The 22774-nt window shown below is 31.0% G+C and overlaps 1 protein-coding gene across 3 annotated transcripts; it reads right to left on the bottom strand.

Moving 5' to 3' along the window:
* Positions 1 to 15272: 15272 nt before the first annotated feature.
* Positions 15273 to 19663, bottom strand: LOC127251253 (glycine-rich RNA-binding protein RZ1C-like). 3 transcript variants are annotated; one of them, XM_051274867.1, is made up of 4 exons: positions 19552 to 19663; positions 19291 to 19434; positions 15798 to 16297; positions 15273 to 15694 (listed from the first exon to the last, which is right to left on the bottom strand). In XM_051274867.1, the coding sequence occupies exons 2-4, from the start codon at positions 19402 to 19404 to the stop codon at positions 15445 to 15447; spliced, it is 864 nt and encodes a 287-aa protein (XP_051130824.1). In that variant the 5' UTR covers positions 19405 to 19434; positions 19552 to 19663; the 3' UTR covers positions 15273 to 15444. The 3 variants fall into 3 exon arrangements, with proteins under 3 accessions (XP_051130824.1, XP_051130826.1, XP_051130825.1); XM_051274869.1 differs by lacking the exons at positions 19291 to 19434; positions 19552 to 19663 and adding an exon at positions 16520 to 17245 and having other exon boundaries at positions 15798 to 16404; XM_051274868.1 differs by lacking the exons at positions 19291 to 19434; positions 19552 to 19663 and adding an exon at positions 16520 to 17245.
* Positions 19664 to 22774: the final 3111 nt, after the last annotated feature.

The following is a 22774-nucleotide window of genomic DNA, read 5'->3' as shown; positions in this document are numbered from 1 at the left end:
AGTCTTCCAGCAAACACACGTGCACATTTTCCTTTTCACATTTCACTTCAAACGTGCGTTGATTGGTACAAATAAATATTTACTTTATTCTTTCAATACTATTTTTCAACTGTGAGTCTTTAAAAATATTAGTAAATAATATAAAAAATTTTTATAAAAGTAAAACAAAAAAAAAAATTCAACTACTCATTACAAAAGTAAAAAAAAAATATATATATATATATTTAAAATAATACTACATTCATCCGGCTCTATGGATTTTATTTACTTTTTTCTTGTTAATATTTGAATATTAATTATTATATCAAAACGTAATACGAATTAAAAAAAAAAATTACAAAAATATTTTCATTAGTGTTTTATAATACTAATAGAAAGACATTTGTATAAAAAATTATACAAATATAAAGATATTTTAATGGTAAGTACAATAACGCAAAATGTAAATATAAACTTTATAGGCGGACGGAGGGAGTATATTTTACTTCCTCTGTCCATTTAGAAGGTTGACATTTATTTTTTGTTTGCATGCTAATCTTTGAATATTAATTATTATATCAAAACATAATACAAATTAATAAAAAAAGATAAAAATACTTTTATTAGTGTCTTATAATACATATATAATGATATTTGTATAAAAAATTATACAAATATAAAGATATTTTTAATGTTAAGTACAATGACGTAAAAAATAAATGTAAATTTATTAAGTGGACGGATAAAATATATTTTTAATACAATTTTCTATACCACATCCCAAAAATCGATTGATCTAAAAACGCTGAATGAACGAAACTATTGCATAAAATAGGTTTATATTTGTAAATGTATTATATGAACATTTTTTAATTCTGAAATGATAGTAAAAATGCACTTTATTACACTATATTATGTGTTATATTTATATTATTGGTACTCTCAATTATGACTACACTTTTAATAAGTACTTTTTTATGTCTTTTCTTTATTAGATTTTATTTTCTATTTTCTAAAATAACATTTTCTTATGGATTATTTTGCTAAATTATATTTTATAAAAGCTATAATATCTTTCTTCTTTTATACATTACACAAATCTTAATAAGAACTTGTTAATATTTTTGATAAAGATATAATATTTTATTTTATGATAAAATATTTTAAAAATAACACAAAGTAATTCATTCAAATAATATTACAATTCCTCAAAATATTTTTATAATTATCTATGACTTAAGTAAAAAAAAGTTATTGTTTTTAAAATACTAATTTATTTGTGGGGCTGTGGTTTTGAGTTTTGGTATTGGATAGTAAAATATTGAATCAAAATAATTATTTGATGTGATATAAATATGTATTAATGTAATATTTTAAATATAAAATTATATTTTAGTATAATATAATAAATAAAAAATAGGTGTTTGATTTGATATTTTTTAAAAATAAATTATTTTTTTTAAATAATAAAATCAAAATCAAATTTGTACATATAAACACACCCAATCTAATAGAATGATTCTCTGTACTTTTCTTTTCCAATTTAAATAACAAAGTATTTTTTTAATAGTATTTTAATATGATATTTTATGAAAATATATATATTTATTAAAACACACACATGAACTATAAAATATTTGTTTAAAATACAAATCAAACAAATATGGTGCTTTTTTGAGAAAAAATACACACCTTTTAATAATAGTCTTACGATTATAAATAATCAATAAAGTAAAATACTTCCATCGTTTCAAAAGTATAATCTAATTACGTTGGACACAAAATTTAAAAAATATTGATATTATATTGATAGTGGGTAAAAAGTAAAAATAAATGACTTTTTTGCCCTTGTGAGTATATTAGTGTAAAATGTAGTAGCAATTGTGTAATAATAATGAAAAAGTATGAATAATTTTATGGTGATATGATTATTTATGAAAATGAGACTATTGTTTTGAGACGGACAAAAATGATAAACAAGACTATTGTATTGGGACGGAGGGAGTATAATATTTTTTTTGTTAGTGAAAGTATGTAAAATAATTACTTTTATTATAATAGAAATGAATACTTTTAAATTGAATTAAAAAAAAAAAAAACCTTCAATTGGAACATAGAGAGAACTATTCTCTATAAGACAATAACAATTCTCTATATCTAAAAAAAATAAAAAAATATTTAAATTATAAAAACTTAACAAATGTTTTAGAAATAATAAAAATATTATTGTTAATTATTAAAATTTGTGAAAATATCTTGAGAAATTATGACATTATTTAAGTGAATTACTGTTTATTATTTGATAAAATATAATAATATATTTTTATTAACAAATATAAGTATTTTTTTTATATTAGAAATAATATAATATATAAAAGAATAAACATTTTATTTTTGGTGTTCATCCTTATTAGGAATATTTGCATTGCCTTTTCAAACTTTGGCACCTCTCCAATACCTCAAATGTTCAAATATTCTTATTCCAACAAACTAGCATTTTTTTTTTTCTTTTTCTAATTATTCCACCACATGTATCATCTTTTTCAAAAAAATGTTTTTTATTTTGTATGAATTGAAATATTTTTGTAAATGATTTGTTTTATTGTGATTTGAAATGAAATGTTTTGAATTTTTGATTAAATAATATTTTAATAAGATATTGTGTGAAACGAAATAATATATTTTTATTAAAAATCGTATCAAATGAATAGTGTTGATAATTAATTTGAAATAATATAAGAACAAAGCCTTAACTCTGTTTATGTATATATTTTAATCACTTTTAATGTATTTGTTATTATATATATATATATAAAGAAAAAAATCACATCAGTCTGTTAATTTGATTATGTTTTCAAACTCTTATGTTCTTATCTAACATACTTTTATCTTTTATTTTTCAAAAAAAAAATTCACATAATCTATTTATTTTAGAATTAATATACTATTACATTTAAAAACTACTTTTTATTTAAAATATCATTTTAAACGTCTGTTTCTATCGTATCGAATAAATATTTTAAATAATAAAATTTATTATTAGCAAAATACCAAAATACAACAAATAAAATCTTATTTTTTATCTAAAAAATCACATATATAAAAACCTATTTTCTATGTAAGACATCTCGTCAAAACCACTGTTTTATTGTTTTCAACATTTTCAAAATTACCAAATATTTCTACATAGATTGACACATAATGTAAGTTTTAATTAAATTAGAATATAAAGACTTTTGTTTATATACAATCTTTTGAAACTATTTAAAAAAATTACATCAAATATTTATTTTTCTCACAAAATAATACATCAAATACATATATATATTTATAAATTTTAAAATCTTCAATATTACAAAATTTCAAAAAATTCCATGTAAACAGAGTGAAATAATTTAGGGACATCACATTAAGTATATTATGATTATTAGTTCAATTTCAATGTTTAATTACAGTTTATTAGAGATATAGTTAATAAGTTTGATATATTTTATCTAATTCATAGCCATTAATGCGAACTTAAATTTAGTCTGAATTTTTTAAGTACTTTTATTCTTTTTGAAACTTGAGTGTATTTATGTTCATAAGTACCAAATATTGAAAATCAAGACTTGCATTAAATATATAAATAAAAAATTAGCAAATAAAATAAATAATTGGTTCAATATAGAAGTAATTGCAAAAAATATTATAAGTTGGATCAAATTTTAATGTAATTGATTATACTATCTCTCAATATTGAAATATCAATACTGTTAAAAATCTAAACTCTATAACATTTATTATTATTGAAGTATGTGTGAATGTGTGTTTTTTTAAAATAATGGTCATATGTCCGAGTCTTTAGTATGTTGAGTCTTGAATAATTATTAGAATTGGTCTTATCTTTTCTCGTTATTTTTAGTTGTTAGTTATTGAGTTGGGTTTGTGTGTATGCCTATAATATGAAAGTTTGCTTCTTGAATAATATTATCACATTCATAGTGAAATTATTTTTGTTATCACTTGATTACAACAAGTGGTATCACAGAGCGTGTTGTGTGATCCATTCAAGAAGAACACAACAAGATGACTGAAGGAAGTTAATCGCAAAGTTTTGGTATTCCCAAATTTGATGGGGGGTTATGACCATTGGATTACGTTATGGAGAACCTGCTCTGATCCAAAGAATATTGGCCGGCAATTGAGAATGGCTATGTTGAGCTTAATGTTTGGGATAAGATTTCATATGTAAAAAAAAAAAAAAAAAAAAAAAAAAAAAAAAAAAGTTGAATGCTATGATGCTTATCGATTTGAAGGCCCTGAACCATATTTTTTACTCAATCATAAGAATATTCTCACGACGATCTCACAGAAGGATACAACGAAACAATTGTGGGAAGCGATGAAGGTGAAGTATAAGGAGAATATACAAGTAAAGAAGGCACAATTGCAGCAGTTAAGAAGAGATTTTGAGACATTAGAGATGAAGACTGATGAAACCATTATGGAGTGCTTTGGCAAAGTAATAACTGTGTCAAATGAAATGAGCAACTTTGGTGAAAAGATGACTAAGGTCAAGGTAGTAGAAAAGATCTTGAGGACACTTACACCAAACTTCAATATTGTAGTATGTTCAATTGAATAACCTAAGGATATCGACACATTCACCATTGATGAGTTACAGTGCTCATTACTAGTGCATGAGCAGAAGCTTGTCAAGAAAGAAGTAGAAGATCATGTACTAAAGGTTGAATAGTAGAATTATGGTCGTGGCTTCGGTCGAGGAGGATCGGTGAGAGGCAGAGTATGTGGATGAGGTAGAGGACGTGACAATTTTGAAAAGTCAACAATAGAATTTTGCACGTATCATCAGATGAGACACTTTCAATTTGAATGTCAACAAGAGAACAAAGGGGTAAATTATGTAAAATTTGATGAAAATGAGGAATTGGTTCTTATGGCCCACATGTAGAATGAAGATGTTGCAAACAAGGGCTATTGGTTCTTAGACTCTGCATGTTCAAATAATATGACAAGTATGATACATTGGTTTACAAGGTTGGATGAGATCATAAAACACACTATGAAATTAGGCAATGGGTTGCGGCTACAGGTAAAAGGCTCAGGAGATGATCGTTTTCAAATAAATGGCATCACTCAAGTTTTTACAAATGTTTACTATGTTCCTCAGTTAACTTCAAACTTACTTAGTATTGGTCAGATCCAAGAAAAGAAAGTAAATGTATTGTTTATTTTAATATGTAGTATACTACATACATCAACAAACGGCCTGATAATGAAGTCGACAATGACCATAAATCAAATGTTTATTGTATACGGGTATCAAAAGAATGCTACTGGTCATTGCTTGCAAGTAACAGATGATAATACTACTCATTTCTAGCACAAAAGATTTCGACACGTGAATAACAAAGCCATTAGAACTATGCAATATCAAAACATGGTAAAAGAAATACCTCAAGTTTGTGGAAATAAATTGATATGTGAGACTTGCAATGTTAAAAAACAAAGCAAAATAACAATTCCAAAGAAAGCAGCTTGGAGGTCTACTCAGAGGTTAGAGCTTGTGCACACTGATCTCTATGGGCTAATTACACCAATCTCTTTAAGTGGAAAAAGGTATGTGCTTGTCTTTATTGATAATTTCACACACAAGACATGGGTTTACCTTCTCGGAAATAAAAAAAGTTTTGAACACTTTAAAAAATTTAAACCCATGATTGAAACTGAAGTGGGTTCTAAAATTAAAATGTTCGAGAAGTGATAGAGGGGGAAAATTTACTTCACATCAATTTATTGAATTCTGTGAAGTAAATGGAATCAAAAGGCAATTAATAGCTGCTTACACCCCACAAAAAATGGGGTAGTTGAAAGACGAAACCGAACGCTGATGAATATGGCGAGGTGTTTGTTAGTGGAGAAATGGGTGCCCAAGTGCTTATGGCTATAAGCAACTATATGGGCTTGTCACATTATGAATAGGTGTGTGTCACGAGCTCTGAAGGTTCTCGAAGAATTATGGACAAGAGAAAAGCCAAATGTTGATTATTTCCGTGTGTTTGGATGTATTGGATATGTTCGCATTCATTCTCAAGTTAGTTGCAAGAAGTCAGAAGTGTGTGTTGTTTGGTATTAGAATTGGATCTAAGGCTTATAGGCTCTATGATCCAATTCAAAGGGAGATTATCATTAGCAGAGATGTTATTTATGAAAGGGATAAAAAATGGAATTGGGATAAAGAAATCGCAAGGGAGGAAAAACTGATAACAGAACAAGAACCTGATCAATAAGTTGCAGTTGAAAATAATGAAGAAGAAGAAGGTGAGAGTATCGAACTACAAGTTCAAAAGCAGGTTCAAGAAGGTGAGACACTCATTCTTGATGAAAATCTACAAGCCAACATCACAGATCAAAGAAATGTAGCAACTAGATCCTCCACTAGAATTAAAAAACAGCCGGTTTGGATGCAAGATTATGAAACCGATGAGTTACTAGAAAATGAAGATGAGTTTGCTATGTATATACATCACAAAGTGATTCTACTACCTTTGAAGAAACAAGACAATAAACCAAGTGGCTAAAAGCTATGAAAGATGAAATTGAGACAATAGAAAATAATGGAACGTGGGAACTAAGTAGACATGCCTGTTGAAACTGTACCCATTGGTTTGAAATGGGTTTACAAGACAAAGATGAAAGAAGAAGGGAATATAAACAAGTATAAGGCGAGACTTCTAGTTAAAGGTTATTCACAACAAAAAGGGGTGGACTATGAAGAAGTGTTTGCACCAGTAGCTAGATAAGACACCATTCAAACAATTCTAGCTATCTCTGCTCAAAGAAATTGGAGAGTGTTCTAACTTGACGTTAAAAGTGCATTCTTAAATGGTAAACTCAAGTAGACTATGCATGTTGAACAACCTCTCGGGTTTATTAAACAAGGGGAAGAAGCTAAGGTGTACACGTTACAAAAAAGCTCTATATGGATTTAAACAGGCTCCAAGAGCTTGGTTCCAGCGAATAGCGAAGTATTTCAAGAAGGAATGAGTTAAACAAAGTAGATTTGATCACACTTTGTTTATAAAAAGAGTAAAAGAATAATACTTAGGTGGTAAGTCTCTGTGTTGATGATCTCATATATAAAGAAACAAATGTTATGATCTGTGAAGGTTTTAAAAATTCTATGAAAATGGAATTTGAAAGGATCGATCTTGGCATGCAGCTTCATCAATATTACCTACAAAATAAAAGGCCTGTTCAGGAAGACCATCTAATTCTCCGGAAAGGATCAATTGAAACCCTCTAATGGTTTCTGCTAGACCATGAAGTATTTCCTATGTGTGGAGGTAAAACAGTTTGAAGATGGAATTCATATTAGTAAGAAGAAGTACACCAAGGAAATTGTTGAAAGGTTTCAAATGCAAAAAAAGCCACTCAGTTGATAATCCAATTGTGCCAGGTGTTGTTCTTACCAAGGAAAGAGAATACGAGGAAATTGATCCAAAAAGATACAAGAATTTGATAGGAAGTCTTATGTATGTTACTGTTACATGACCAGATTTAATTTATGTAGTGCGCTTGTTAGCAAGATTCATGTCAAAGCCAAAGTTGGAGCATCTGAATGCAACGAAAAGGGTGCTGAAATACTTGAAGGGAACAACTACTTATGGGATACTTTATGGATGGAACTCGAGTGAAAAACTAAAGGTTTTCACTGACAACGATTATGCAAGAGATGTGGAAGATAGAAAGTGTACCTCTGGCTACATATGTTTGTACGGTGGGACTGCTATAAATTGGAGTTCAAGGAAACAAGACATTGTCACTCTCTCATCTACCGAAATAGAGTATGTAGCAGCAACTAACTGTGCTTGGCGATGTCAATGGCTTAAAGTTTTACTTGAAGATTTGGATGAAAAACAAGAAGGTGCAATCGAAGTTATGTGTGATTACACATTAACCATAAAGTTATCAATTAATCCAGTTATGCAGAGGAGGACAAAGCATATCGATGTTAGATACCATTACTTAAGAGATTTGGTTAATCGAGAGGAATTGAAGTTGGTATTTTTGTTGCATTGAGGATTAGTTAGATGATATAATGACGAAGGCAATCAATTTGGAAGATTTTTGCGGGCTGCGGGCATTATTGGATATGAACAAAGTAAATTGAACTAGTCTTAGTTCAGTTTAGAAAGAGGATATTGAAGCTGGTGTACGTGTTTTTTCTTTTTTAAATAATGGTCATATGACTGAATCTTTAGTCTGTTTTGAGTCTTGAATAATTATTAGAGTTGTCCTATCTTTTCTCCTTATTTCTAGATGTTACTTATTGAGTTGGGTTCGTGTGTATACCTATATATGACAACTTGCTTCTTGAATAATATTATCACATTTACAATGAGATTAATGTTGTTATCACTTGGTTACAACAATTATCACTTGTGCGTTATTCATTGCCTCATAATTGATAAGTAGTGTATATTTTATTTTATTATTTAATTACGAGTAATTACTTTTAAAACATTCACTAGGGTTCAATTTGTTAGAAAATTTTTATAATTCGAGAATATCAAATAATTATCGAAAAAATAAAATTCGATATATTTATCTAAATAAATTCGATAATCATAAGAATTTATCAAAATAAATTAAATAGCCAGAAATAATTTATCGAAATAAATTTGAAAATTACAATAATTTTATCGAAATAAATAAGATAATCAATTTATCAAAATAATTTTAATAATCACAATAATTTTATCGAAATAAATTCGATAATCAATTTATCAAAATAATTTTGATAATAACAATAATTTTATCAAACTAAATCCGATAATCACGAATATTTTATCGAAATAAATTCGATAATCAATTTATCGAAATAAATTCAATAATCACATCGATTTGAGGTAGAACCTCTCTCCGTAAAAAGGAATACGCCCCAATAGTGCCTCCGGTTCATGGCGTAACATCCCCAAAGATAAAAAGCGACGTTCATCTCCAGACTAGGTGGCACCCTAATATTTCGGAACTCCGGCGAACTTAAATGAGGTAAACACACACTGTGTTGAAAAGCTAAAGACCAGAAAGTCTCCGAAAAACTTAACCGGAGAACTCGCCGAAAACTTTACCCGATTAGAGAGGATTAGAGAGGGAGAGATGAGAGAAAAATCTCAACATTTTGGTGTATCAAATGGCGTGGTGGAGAGGGCCTTTTACAGGCACCTCCACCATTGGGATTAAATGCCGAGCCGAAACCGTCAGCTCTTAATTCCGATAACGTCCAGTCATAAACACCAAATTCAATTCCAATCATAAACACAATTTAATTCCGGTCATAATTATTTTTGAATTTTTAAAGTTCAAATAATAATTTATTATACATGCATGTAACTATAATTTTTTGGACCCGGGTAGGTGGTACGCGCGCCTATGGCTTACCGGCATTTATATATCTAACCACGCTATTAATAACCACCGTACTACCCGCATGCATTTCAACTCACCGAATAATCGGTTCCGGAAATTATGAATTTAATTTAAATTAAGTTCTATTTGATTAAGTAATTAACCGATTTTTCAACAATTTCCCACATGAGTGGAAATGCCCATTAATTAGGACAACACATACTACAAGAAAATATCAATTTTGTAACGAAGTTTTTTTGTTCATAATCCATTTTTTCCGTTACTAATGATATTAGAAACAAAATTATGGATGAAATACGTTAGCCATGTGAACTTTTAGGAATGAAATTCCGTTACAAATATACTATTTTTTTGTAGTGACACAACTCAGTTCCTTAGATTTCGACATGTCGGGTAGCTTGTGGCTTTTAACCTTAGTCAATATTATTGTATGTACCGGTGGCTAGTTGACACAATGCATTGAACTATTCCACCTTTGTCTACATTTTAATCAATAATATTGACATGCCGCTATCTCAATCTCATTTTGTTCTCACGTTTTGATCTGTTTCGGCCATGGATCACGTTTTTAAATTTGTAAGTGTTTTATTTGAAGCGTCCCTCACTTCACAATTATATAGATAATCATATCTTAAAGTATTCAGCTCTACTTTTAGGATTATTAAGAGTCAGTGACTCAACCTCACCACTTTGCACATTGTAACACTCATAACTTTTCAGGGAATGGTAGTCGAGTGTTCGTGCCGAACTATTACAACTTATTTTTCCCATTGAACCAAAGCTTGGGATCTCCAAATGATTCGGTTGGGCTACCACTGTAATTGTCTCTTAATTAGTAAATTTCATATTCATTCCTTTTTGCAGATTCACAAGGTTTTACATTGACCTATAGTCAATATTCATAACCCCACTAGTGATCAATTGTCATTTTTAACCTTTGCTATTACAGCTTGGCTATCACAATATATTATTAATGGAGGTAAAAAAATTTCCAAAATAGATTGAGCTATACAAGTTTGTTTCGTGGACTTCCATGAAATTGCTCCACCTCCGGTCATCAAGACATATCCGCTTGTAAACAATGAATATTTCACGTCAAATATTTCATGTAATGTATACCAAAAGTTGAGAGTATATTTTTAAATAGCTCAAGACTCTTACTAGCTTTACATGACCTACCGTTTTCTCCACGATTTGCTTGGGAAATGGTAGTTACATTTTAACCAGGCACACCCCCACACATCAAATATTTGTATGAAGGTTTGTTCTCTTTCTATAATTTCTAAGGAATTTTTATCCTTATATTCGAGTGGAATTTTATTCAGAAAATTTGCAGTTAGAATAGCCACCCCCACAATTTTTGGGTAATTCTGAAAAAATCAACAAAGTATTCATGCGTTCCATAACGCCATTCCATTAAGGTGAATATGATTTCGTAGTCTGATGAATTATGCAATATAATTCTTCATACAGAGCTACAAATTTGTCTTCCCAATCACTTCAAATTGTCTTGAAATTACAGCTCATCTGATTCGTTGTCTTATTATTATTTTTCTAAGGCATTATTGCTTATCTCTTTCCCCTTAATGGGTAAAGGGAGCAATATCTCGTGTAATCTTTTATTAAGGCGATTAATTAATTTTTATTTAACAGTATTAGTCATTTTTTTCTCCACCGAAACTTTCCATTTAGTTTGAGTGTCAATACTTAGTAATTAAAATTTCCAGCAACATCCATTATGTTGGCAATTTGATCGAACGACGATAGTCTCGCAATATATCAAAATATATTCACTTTTACGATTGTTGGAAATTTGTTTGCTACGACGGATTAGGGTTTGATGATCGAATAACAAACAGAAAACGTAAAGAAGACACAGATCAACGTGGTTCACCAAAAACAAGTTGGCTACCTCCACGGACAGAAACGGAGAACATATTTTATTGTAGGATTTGAGCCGCATGGCCTGACCGTATGGCTTGGCCTAATGGCTTAACCGTATGGAAACCTGTTAGAATGGGAATACATGCCTATTTATAGCATAAGTCCATGCTAATAATATTGAAATCATATATCTAAATCTATGATATAATATCTAGGGTAAACTTTTTTTTAGTTCCGTAACTGGACCCCCTTATCATTTTAGTCCCGTAAGTAGAGCCTGTCGCAAACTAGTCCCATAAGTGAAAATTTTTTGATATTTTAGTCCTCCGGCGCCTGAGATGCCCACGTGGCTCGCTGGAGGTGACGTGTCCGCCAGGTCAGCGACACGTGGTGGACATATAGATTTTTTTTTTTCATTTTTTAAATTTTTTTTAAAACTTATTTTTAATTTTATTTGCATTTTTTTATTTTTTAAATTTGGTCCAATTTAAAAAAATTAAAAAATAAATAAATCCACGTGTTCGCCAGGTGTCACTGACCTGCCGGGACACCTGGCGGACACGTCACCTCCAGCGAGCCATGCGGGTGTCTCCGGCGCCGGAGAACTAAAACAGCGAAAATTTTTCACTTATGGGACTAGTTTGCGACAGGCTCTACTTACGGGACTAAAATGATAAGGAGGTCCAGTTACGGGATTAAAAAAACAGTTTATCCTTTTTTTTAAATTACTAACTAAATTTTCAAAAATATCTCCAATTACATTTTCACCCTTTTTTTCATTTTTTAAATAAAATATTCATTTTTTTTTTTAATTCTTGTGCTGAGCCAAATAGACTAAACATGGAGGACGGATGGCGTATAAGAATTTTATTAAGTACTCATTTTCATAGTATTAGCATAGAACTTAAAAATTTAATGAAGCACCGGATCTAAATTGAAAATTAAACCCATAATTATGTACTCCTTCTGTCCCGCCACACAGATGACCAATATTTCTTTTTTGTACGTCCTACAAAAAATGACCCATTTTTATTTTTGGTAACTTTATCAATCTTAAACATACTTAACAAATATAAATCAATTTAATTAAACTTATAACATCTTACACATAAAACCCACTCAAAACCCCTTTATTTCTATCTCTCTCCTCAATTTACATAATTTTTTATCTATATTTAAAACTTCTCATTTTTTATACAACTAATTTATGGTAATGATAAATAAATAAAAATATATTTTTATTTATTTATGTTATATAAAATTTTATTATCTACAAAATGATATTCATATTGCATATATTTTTTCGAAATATAATTTTAAAAAATTTTAAAATATCAATAATATTATTCATATTAAAAATAATAAACTAATATCATAACTTATTATTAATAACTTACTAATTTATACAACCTAGAAAACTGTGTCCCTAATAAAAAGATTCATCCCTCATGAAACGGATGAAGTATTTAAGATTTCTGTCTGAATTTCTAGTTGCAGAAATGGCACGATGACAAAGGATATCGCTCAATTGTCATTTCCTTTGGCGGCAAAATCCGCAAAGTCCTTAAAAAGATTCACATAATGTTTATTTTGTAAAATTTTATCCATAATTTTATTGCTCCTTCCGTCCCGGAACAAGAGTGATGTTTACTTTTTGCACATAAATTTATTAATATTAGTATTATAATTGATTGTAGTGAAAATGACGAAAATACCCATATTAGTATTGTGTAATATAAAAGTAATGGCATTTGTGTAATATAGTGTAAATTAGAAGGGTATTTATTATGTTAGGTAAGTAGTACAATTACTAAATTAGGAAATTGTAACCTTGTTTTGGAACGAACGAAAATGAAAAATGGCAACCTTTTAATGGGACGGAGGAAGTATTTTAACTCTTTTTTAAAAAAATATCAAATCAAACATTCAATTTTTATTTATTTTATTACACTAAAATTTAATTAATTTTTAATCTTATTATATATTTAAACCTAAAATTTTTATTTGATAAATCTTATTAGGCCAAGGCACAGCCCACATTTTCAATAGTGCCGGGGCCCCAAAAAAGTTTCAAGTCTAAGTTTGAAGTCCAAATTCATTCTTATTTATCACCGTACTTATTTTTACTAGCTATAACTACTGGCAAGTCATAATTTGGGAATTGGGGGAGAGTTTTTTTAACCATTCAAGTGGTTTCATTAATTTGTCTCAACTAAATAGCGCTGGTAACGAACCGAACCGTTTATAAACTCGGCTATGTCCGGCTCGATTAAAGCTCGTTCGCGAACGTTAACGAGCCGAACCGAACAACATAAAAAAGCTTGTTTGGTTAACAAACAAGCTCGAACTTTGTTCGCGAACATTCGTTTAAATAATATACTTTATTATAAATATTATATATACATATAAAATTATAATTTATAAATAAATAAAATATTAATTTAAAATACATAAATAAAATAATTTTAAATTTTCTTTTTAATTTATATATAAATTAAAAAAAAAAACAAGACAAACGAGCTCGAACGAGTTTAATCAAGCCTAAACAAGCCGAATACGAACACGAGCTCAAACAACAAACATTCTTAATGAGCCGAGTTCGAACACTACGAACGACCTCGAAAGCTTAACGAACGAACACAAGTCTTGTTCACGAACGTTAAAGAACACTTAAAATTTGACTCGGTTCGTTAACAGCTCTATAACTAAATCCCTTAAACATAGTAGTCGTAGAATGATTATGCAAATATCTACACAAGATCTATATATATATATAGGGATGGCAACAGGTTGGGCCCAATTGGACCTAAGACTCAACCTGAATACACATCGTTGAATCCAAATCTGACCCAAACAACATCCAAAAAGACTCGAAAAAAAGCTTATACAATTCTTAAATTTTAATTTAAAATTGGACCAAATCCGGACTCGACATATATTAAAATATATATTATTAAAAAATATTATAGTAAAAAATAATAAATATAATTAAATATAATTCATATCATTAAAAATTATTATATATATAAAATTGATAAGGCCCACCTTTAGACCCAATAAAGATACACAATACCTAACTCATACCTATCTGGATACTCGAATAATTAGACCCAACTCCAAAATAGATGGGTCGGGTCAAGTCCGGATTCAAATCTCAAATCTAGCTGGACCCATTTGCCATCCCTCAACATCCTATTTGTAAAACTTTCAGGTTGCGTTCTTTCGCGAATTTTTCACATTTTTTATATTATACTAAAAAAATCAATTTTTTATATTAAAAAATATAGCATCAATACCTATATCATGTCAAACAATTATTCAAATTAAACTTTTTACTATTCAAAAATTCCAAATCCAAAAATCAAACCCACAAACAAACATACCCTTTATTTAAAGCATCAAAATAGACATAATCCAAACTAAAATTAAAATAGACATAATCCAAACTAAAATTGAATTAGATTTGATTTGATTTGATTGTGTAAAATACAATAGCATAATCCAAAAATCTATTGTACCGACGACCCCTCCAACTCATTTAAATACTTTTAATCCCGAAATCGATACTCCATATTCACTTGTGTTTCCTTTTTTATTACACTAAACAATATTCATCAACCCCAAATATATCTAGAACTTATTTTCAACCCCAAACATTTTACGAATTTCAAAAAAAGAAAATCTAAAATTTCAAATCCAAAAGCTATTCTTTGATTTTTCTTCCTATTCTTTTACTATATTTGAGTAAAAAAATATATTCTCACAAAAACATCACAGTAAAGATCATTTAAATACCAAACTCAAACAAAATCTTACGCAGTTTAACCAAAGAAACACACAAGTCTACTCTCAATACAGCAGCAAACTCAGTGAGCTAACTGCTGATGATTTCCCAGAAAAAAAAAAAAAATATATATATATATATATATATAATAAAATAAAAAAACAAAATGAAGATAAACAAAGCCAAGAACTCGACAAAAACAGGGACCAATATATAAGCAACAAAGCAAATTTGATTCGATTCAATTACGATAAAACATGCGAAAATATGTCCAATCCTATAGCAAGCTAAGCTAGCATTGGTTCAGAATAAAAACTTCCCAGTTCAAAAGTCTGTAAAAATAACACAGATACATCGTACCTCTAGTAGCGGTCCAACGAAGGGGGGCGCCCACCCCTTCTGGGGGGGCGGTCATAGGGACCAGGTCGATCCCTATAGCTTCTTCCCTCATATCGACCCGCGCCTCTACCTCCTCCAAACCTTTCTCCACCACCACCTCGCGGGCCTCCTCCATCTCGGTCATAAGCTCTATCCTTGCCATACCCGTTCTGCGGGTAACGCTCGGGCGGTGCATACCTGTCCACAGGGAAGCGATCTCCGGGCGGGGGGAACCTGACCGAAAGAATTAACGAGAAACAGGAATGTTCATAATCAATACGCTATAATAATCAATATTACTAATTTTTTCATGTTTGAGTGATTTCTAGAAGGCTACCGATCATTAGCATATCGATCTCGCCCTCCATACCGATCATCTCTACCATCATAACGATCTCTTTCACCGTAGCGACCTCGATCATATCGATCATCAATAACACGGTCGCGATCAGCGGCGTAACGATCGACTCGGCCACCGGCTCCACCATACCGCGAGCGTGGAGGTGGAGGCGAGAAGGTACGAGCGCCTCTCCCACCACCGGCTGACGGGCAGTCGCGTGCCCAGTGTCCCGGCCGACCACATTTGAAGCACTCGTCCTGCCCGACGGGCCTATCTCCTCCACCATAGCCGCCTCTTCCACCAGGAGGGTACCCACCCCCGCTGTAGCTATGGGGAAGTTCGTCGGCTCCCTTCGGCTGGGCTTTGTTAACAGAGATGACACGGTCGCCAAACTCCCTGCCGTGCATGTCCCTGATAGCATCCTCCATGGCTCGTCGGTCAGCAAATGTCAGAAATCCGAACCCACGAGGACGACCTGAATCCCTCTCCAACATGATCTACATAACAATCACACTTCAGATTACCGATATAACCAGGAATGCTTTGCAGAGAATGTTCCAAAACACTTGAATTGCAAAGATGAATTGACAAGCTCCGAAATCTTCTGAAATCAGAAAAATTAGTCAACACCGCCAATCTTTGAAGCTGTTTTTTTTCCCCCTGAATATGTGCATAAATATACAAATAGATTTGTACTCAGAGGATGTTATTTATCGCACCTGAAATCACATAATAGTCACGAAGAGTGAATACCGCAACCCCATTAAAGCATTGCTAATAGCATCTAACATGTTTTCAAAAAGCACGGTGCAAGTGGCAGAGAGTTCTTAGTCAGTGGAAGAATCAATGAATTCGAAGATTTCATCATCTGATAGTTTATTTACTCAGATCTCAGATTCCACAGACCTCGGACCAGAGGCAGGACAGGCATAACATCACAAAACAAGAACATTCTACCTCGAGCAAAATCTATTGAGACAGCCACCTGTTCTGGCCTAAACTGATTCTCAAAGAACATGATACGTCCACATCTGGCGCGTCTTTTACTATGAACTTAGTCTTGTATCAGCCCATTCCACTACCTCAAATGCCAGCAAAATCATGAATTGAGCAGCAGCAAATTTCCATAACTTACGGCATGATTTTGTTAATGATTTGATATTTAAAAAGATTCTGCATCTCGTATTTACTTGGGACGTTTAACAAAATAAATCCCATGACACGAGGATGATTCACAAATACTCAACAGCCAATACGCCAAACAATATGTCCTTCTGAGGTAGAAGACCTCAAAAAACTGAAGCACCTAACTCAAATGAAACAGGGAATTGCAGGAGAGAACTATTATCGCAGAAGTTTTCACACCAACTCTTAAAAAACACCACAACATCCACAACCGTGCTTCTTCAGTATCGAACTTCCATCTCAGTGGAATCACATGCTGCCTGATCAAATCGAGTGACAGGGAAAAGACAGAACCTAAATTAAATCTGAAATCTTTTTGTCAAACATCACTGCCTCTGTCAAAACAGAAACAGACAATGATCATAACTGATTTTTTTTTTCAAACAAAGGATGAATCTTCTAATCTGTTAATTCGATTCTGCAGTAAACTATCTCAGAAACGAATGACCTGGATAACTCAGGAACACAACTTTATTAGATTATCGCATGCAGTCTCAGTTTTACTTGGCGAAACGAAAGCAACTGTTTGATGTAGAATATTCAGTCACAAATAACGGCGGGTGAGAGATTCTTCACGATCGGTTAAAGTTGCACGGCAATCAAGATGAAGCAGCATAATGGTTTTGACTTTGTATGTATCATCTTATCCTTGAATGATATAAACTTAGTAAAACAAGTTGAATGGAAAAGGAACGCAATGAAAGGAAAGGTTATCTTGTGCCTTCTACAGTGAACAACCACCGCAAAGAAATCAGCTGCTCGATTATAGCCATTTTGGTTGGTGAATAGACGTAATGATCTGAAAAAAGACTTCAGTGTTGTCGTGACAGTACTGATTTTTCTTGATTAAAACTCTGGAGCCGGGACACTGAGAGTGGAGAGAATGTAACACAAGTGACAAGGGCTCGACATATTAGGGCTAAGGGGTAAGAAAACTTCATGTCCAAGCAGGGCAGATGGTTGCAAAATCCAAAAATATGCGAAGGAAGAAATGTTAGCCTTAGGTTTCACCAAGAAACAAATTCCACAGCACCATTACCACAACAAACCAAAAGGGTCTATAAGATAATCTGTTAGCCTAATCCTTAAGACTCTTCATTGGGCCATCAAAATCTTCTCCCCTACAACAAATGAATCAAGATACCGTCAACTGTCAACGGGTCCCTAACACAAACTTTGTTTTCACAAAACCTAAAACTCATTCCACTTAAGCCTCATGCCCAAATTCTCTTTTAATAGATGTAAATCACGCCTCGTCCGGACTGCACAACCAAAAAGCCCCTTACAAGACTGATTCAAGAACAAAGTAGCTGAATGGAGGTCAGAAACACAAAAGTAAATGTTGATTCAGCAATCCATGACATTCCGTGAGGGAATCAAATGTTCCTCTGAACCAACTTAAGGCACTTCAGAGTCAAAACAACAGAAATATTACAAACAAAACTAAATGATCAATATGAATAATAAGATTAAAGATATAACATAAGTAGGCAAAGGAAAAAAAAAATGAAAAGAATTATCAACTAAAACTCGAAAACTATTCAACTCGCAACTGTTATCTCCTAAACAATTTAACCACAATGTTTCTTCATAGAAATGCACGAAGCAATATATGATCAAAGAACCACTACTTGTTCCTTCTAAATTTTACCTTCCCAGTACCAATTTACACTATATTTTCAATTAGTAAATTTTCTCGACAATTAGCAAATCAAATCCACCAATTTATCTAATGAACACAAAAAAATGTTTCTTCGTAGAAATGCACGAAGCAATATATGATCAAAGAACCACCACTTGTTCCTTCTAAATTTTCCTTCCCAGTGCCAATTTACACTAAATTTTCAATTTAGTAAATGTTCTCGACAATTAGTAAATCAAATCAATCAATTTATCTATTGAACACAAAACAATGTTTCTTCATAGAGATGAACGAAGCAATATATGATCAAAGAACCACCCTTGTTCCTTCTAAATTTACCTTCCCAGTTCCAATGACACTATAAACTTTCAATTTAGTAAATTTTCTCGACAATTAGTAAATCAAATCCACCAATTTATCTAATGAACACAAAATTACTCACCTTGACACAAAAAATTCCAAAAAACAAACCCCCAAAACAGGGATTGATTGAAAAATAAGAGCAAACTATAAGAATCAGCAAAAGCGTTTCAATTGCTCAACATCAAGCTCCAAGTTACCTACCTTCTATCGAACACATAAGCACGAAATAACTATTATTTCCAACAACTAAACAAAAGAGCAAAAAATTCAAACCGCTCAATTCGAACACGAAATTCTTACCTGACAATCCACAACTTTGCCGAAACGGCCAAAAGTACTTTCAAGCTGACGCTCCGTAACGTTCCATGACAAGCCTCCAACAAATATCCTATTATCTTGGTCCTTGTCCGCCATCGGTCACTCTAGAACACACAAGATTGTAAACTGAAAACCAAAAATCAGTGCCCTTAACTCATAAAACAACCAAAATACATAAAACAGAAGAAGTGTGCGATGAAAATTAAGCTCGTTGTTGGTAGAAAGAAGAGGAATAGGATTTACCTGCGGGCTAGGGTTTTGTAAAGTCGCCACAGAGTTTGAGAAACGACGAATGGCCGTAGCTGTTATGGTTTGGGCATTTTGGATGCGATGCCCTAAACCGTCTTTCTTTTTTCTTTTCTTTTTTTAATATTCCCTTTTTTTATAGGAATTAATATTTCTTTTTTTTTTTCTTTTTTTTTTTTTACATTTAACTCACAGGGCATTATATTAAAAATAAATAAATAAAATTACAGCATATCATAGGTTATAAATAAATTATTATATTTTTAAAAAATAGAAATATAACAAATAGATACTCCTCCGTCCATTTTCTAATATCTTATTTGATATTTATACGCATTTTTAAGCAATTAAGATTTTTGTTATAAAATAACAAATTTGTCCTTAATCTTGTGTATAGAAAATGAAAGAATAAATAAAGTAAAGGTAAAAGAGTAAATTTTGTGTATAAAAATAGAAATAGGACAATAATTGTTAGACATTAATAAAAAAGTAGGACGTTAGTTTATGGACGGAGAGAGTATTATTTATGCATTAATTATTTAATTTTTATTATTTTTAAAATTTTAAAAATATATATTTAAATGAAAAATAATACTCCTCCTTCAAAAAATTTAGTCTTATTCCTTTGAAATATATACTTATAATTTGAAGCAACCCAAAAAAGAATTGGGCTTGATCCTTGAATAGTTAAAGATTGTGCTGAACTTGAGGGTGTAAAAATTGGGCCCTAGGCAGGATTTAAAAAAAATAAAAAATATATTTTAAATTTAAATAATTTAAAATATATTAATAAATATATAAATGATTAATAAATCTAATTTTAGAGGTCAATTCAGATCGGTAGCTTCAACTAACTTTAAATTGGGCCTAAAAATTTAAATTGAGTTTCAAATTTTGTTGGGTAGGCTCAATTTAGTTTTATAAGAAATAGTTAATTGTAATTATATGAAAAATAAATTATATGAATTTAAATAAATAAAATTATGATAAAATAATACTTTTATTGATATTAAAATTTTTTGAATTAATTATATAAAAATTAATGATAAATTTTATTATATAGTTAAAAACATATTTAAATTAACTCTTTTTTTTATAGACGGCCCAATTTGAACAAGCCCAGACATGATCTGGTTTTTTAACCATACCGGGCTGGCCCAATCCCAATTTTTTTAGGGCTTAATTTAAAAAAAAAAAAAAAAAAATCAAATATGCATTGTCGTTGTTTTTCTATAAATTTAAAATCTAAAAGAAAAACGTAAAATAAGTATAAATAAAAAAAAAATTAAAAATATATCATATTGAGCCCACTAATTTATAAAAGGAAAAGTTAAGATAAAATTTAAATATATACGAACATTATTTAGATAATATAGATATTCATCAATTGGATCCGATGAAATGAAGATGAAATATAATCCATGTTATCATTACTTTAATATGATAAGTAGATTTTTATAATTTATAACATAAAATAATTATTTTGATAATATATATCTATCTAACGAATGAAATGAAGATAAAATTAAATCCATCGGTTAGGATTGTTTAGATTTTGATAATTTATAATATATAATAATTATTTAGATAATATAGATATCTATCAAAATGATGAAATCAAAACAAACGGTTCGAATTAGTCAAAGTTAGTCGGCTACATTACAAGAATTGTTATGAGTTATTTATTTTAATATGTGTCATTTAATTGTATACGTGGCACAATATTATGATGCCAAGAAATTAAAGGTGATGACTAAGGCTTTGCACATTGTTTATAAATAGTGTATTATATCAAATGAATGATGTGAGTTTGGCATTAGATAAATTTACTCTCTTTTAATCTCTCTATTTCTCTCTAAGCTAAATACATACACGTTTATATATATATTCCTAAGTTTGTAAGCATATATATACATATATATATCTATAATTAGATATAGTATTATTATATATTTTATAACACGTTATCAGCACGAGACATTGCCGAGAAAGTGTACATAAAAGATAGCGTATTTTTTTGTTGTTTTTTTTTTGTTGTATTACTCGAAAGGTTGCGGAATTTCTGATAAGTATTTATTTTCTTTTAACAACGTCTAATATAGCAAAGTTTGAATTTCCCCCACTGGCAATTACTGGAAATAATTATATGCCATGGGTAATGGATGTCGAGATGCACCTCGAATCAATGGGGCTTTCGAAAACAATAATTACTGAAAATGAATGCACAAATCAAGAACGTGCAAAGGCAATGATTTTCTTGCGTCATCGTATTGACAAAGCCCTAAAAATGAAATATTTAATGATGAAATATCTATTTGAACTATGGACAAATTTGAAAGATCGGTTTGGACACTTGAAATTTGTTATATTACCGAAAGCGAAACATGCATGGCAACACTTGCGTTTGCAAGATTTTAAAACAGTTGCTGATTATAATTCCATGATGTTCAAAATCACGTCTCAGTTAAGATTTTGTGAAGAAAATATTTCTGATAAGGATATGTTGGAAAAAACATTTACCACGTTTCATGCCTCTAATATAGTTTTACAGCAACAATATCGAGAAAGGAGTTTTAATAAATATTGTGATCTTATTACTTGTCTACTTGTTGCTGAACAGAATAACGAATTATTGTTAAAAAATCACAAATCGAGGCCAACTGGTGTGAGTCCATTCCCTGAAGTGAATGCGACTCAGTGTTTAAATAATATGCCTAGATTCTACCGCGGACGAGGTCGCGGACAAGGCAGTGGACGTGGATTTAGTCGTGGACGTGGATTTGGTCGTGGACGTGGAATGAGTCGTGGACGTGGAGCCGACCGTGGACGAGGTCGTGGCAGGTTTGTTTATTACCGTCAGGGATATTTTGATGAGCAGGAATCAAATAGGCCTATGAAGCGGTCAGAGTTCAAAGAAAAGCGAGGACAAGTGTTATCGCTGCGGAATGATAGGACATTGGTTCAGAAATTGTCGTTCCAATTCTTATTTCGTTGAGCTGTACCAAAATTCCCTGAAACAGAAAGATAAAGTACCCGAAGAAATTAAAGCACCGAAAAATGTCAATCCCCCAGAAATTAATTTTTCAGAGAATGTTGCCAGTGGAAGTGGGGGTGATAAATGTAATGATAATACGCAGCTAGATGTATCTGATTTTCTAGTACACCCTGAAGGTGGGTACTATGAAAATCCCAGAAATGCGATATAAATGCATGTGTAGAT

Source organism: Andrographis paniculata, unplaced genomic scaffold (assembly GCF_009805555.1).
Source record: "Andrographis paniculata isolate CXL003 unplaced genomic scaffold, ASM980555v1 Contig43END, whole genome shotgun sequence".
NCBI classification, from domain to species: domain Eukaryota; kingdom Viridiplantae; phylum Streptophyta; class Magnoliopsida; order Lamiales; family Acanthaceae; genus Andrographis; species Andrographis paniculata.
Note: the sequence above shows the minus strand (reverse complement) of the source record. Positions and strands in the feature narration are given on the sequence as shown.

What these genes read in the sequence shown, in the direction of transcription:
- LOC127251253 (XM_051274867.1), bottom strand. Translation starts at nt 19,404, where the DNA reads ATGGCGGACAAGGACCAAGATAATAGGATATTTGTTGGAGGCTTGTCA. An exon ending in GCAAAGTTGTGGATTGTCAG is followed by an intron (nt 16,298 to 19,290) that starts GTAAGAATTTCG and finishes ATTGTTATGTAG; the next exon opens with ATCATGTTGGAGAGGGATTC. An exon ending in GATCGATATGCTAATGATCG is followed by an intron (nt 15,695 to 15,797) that starts GTAGCCTTCTAG and finishes TCTTTCGGTCAG; the next exon opens with GTTCCCCCCGCCCGGAGATC.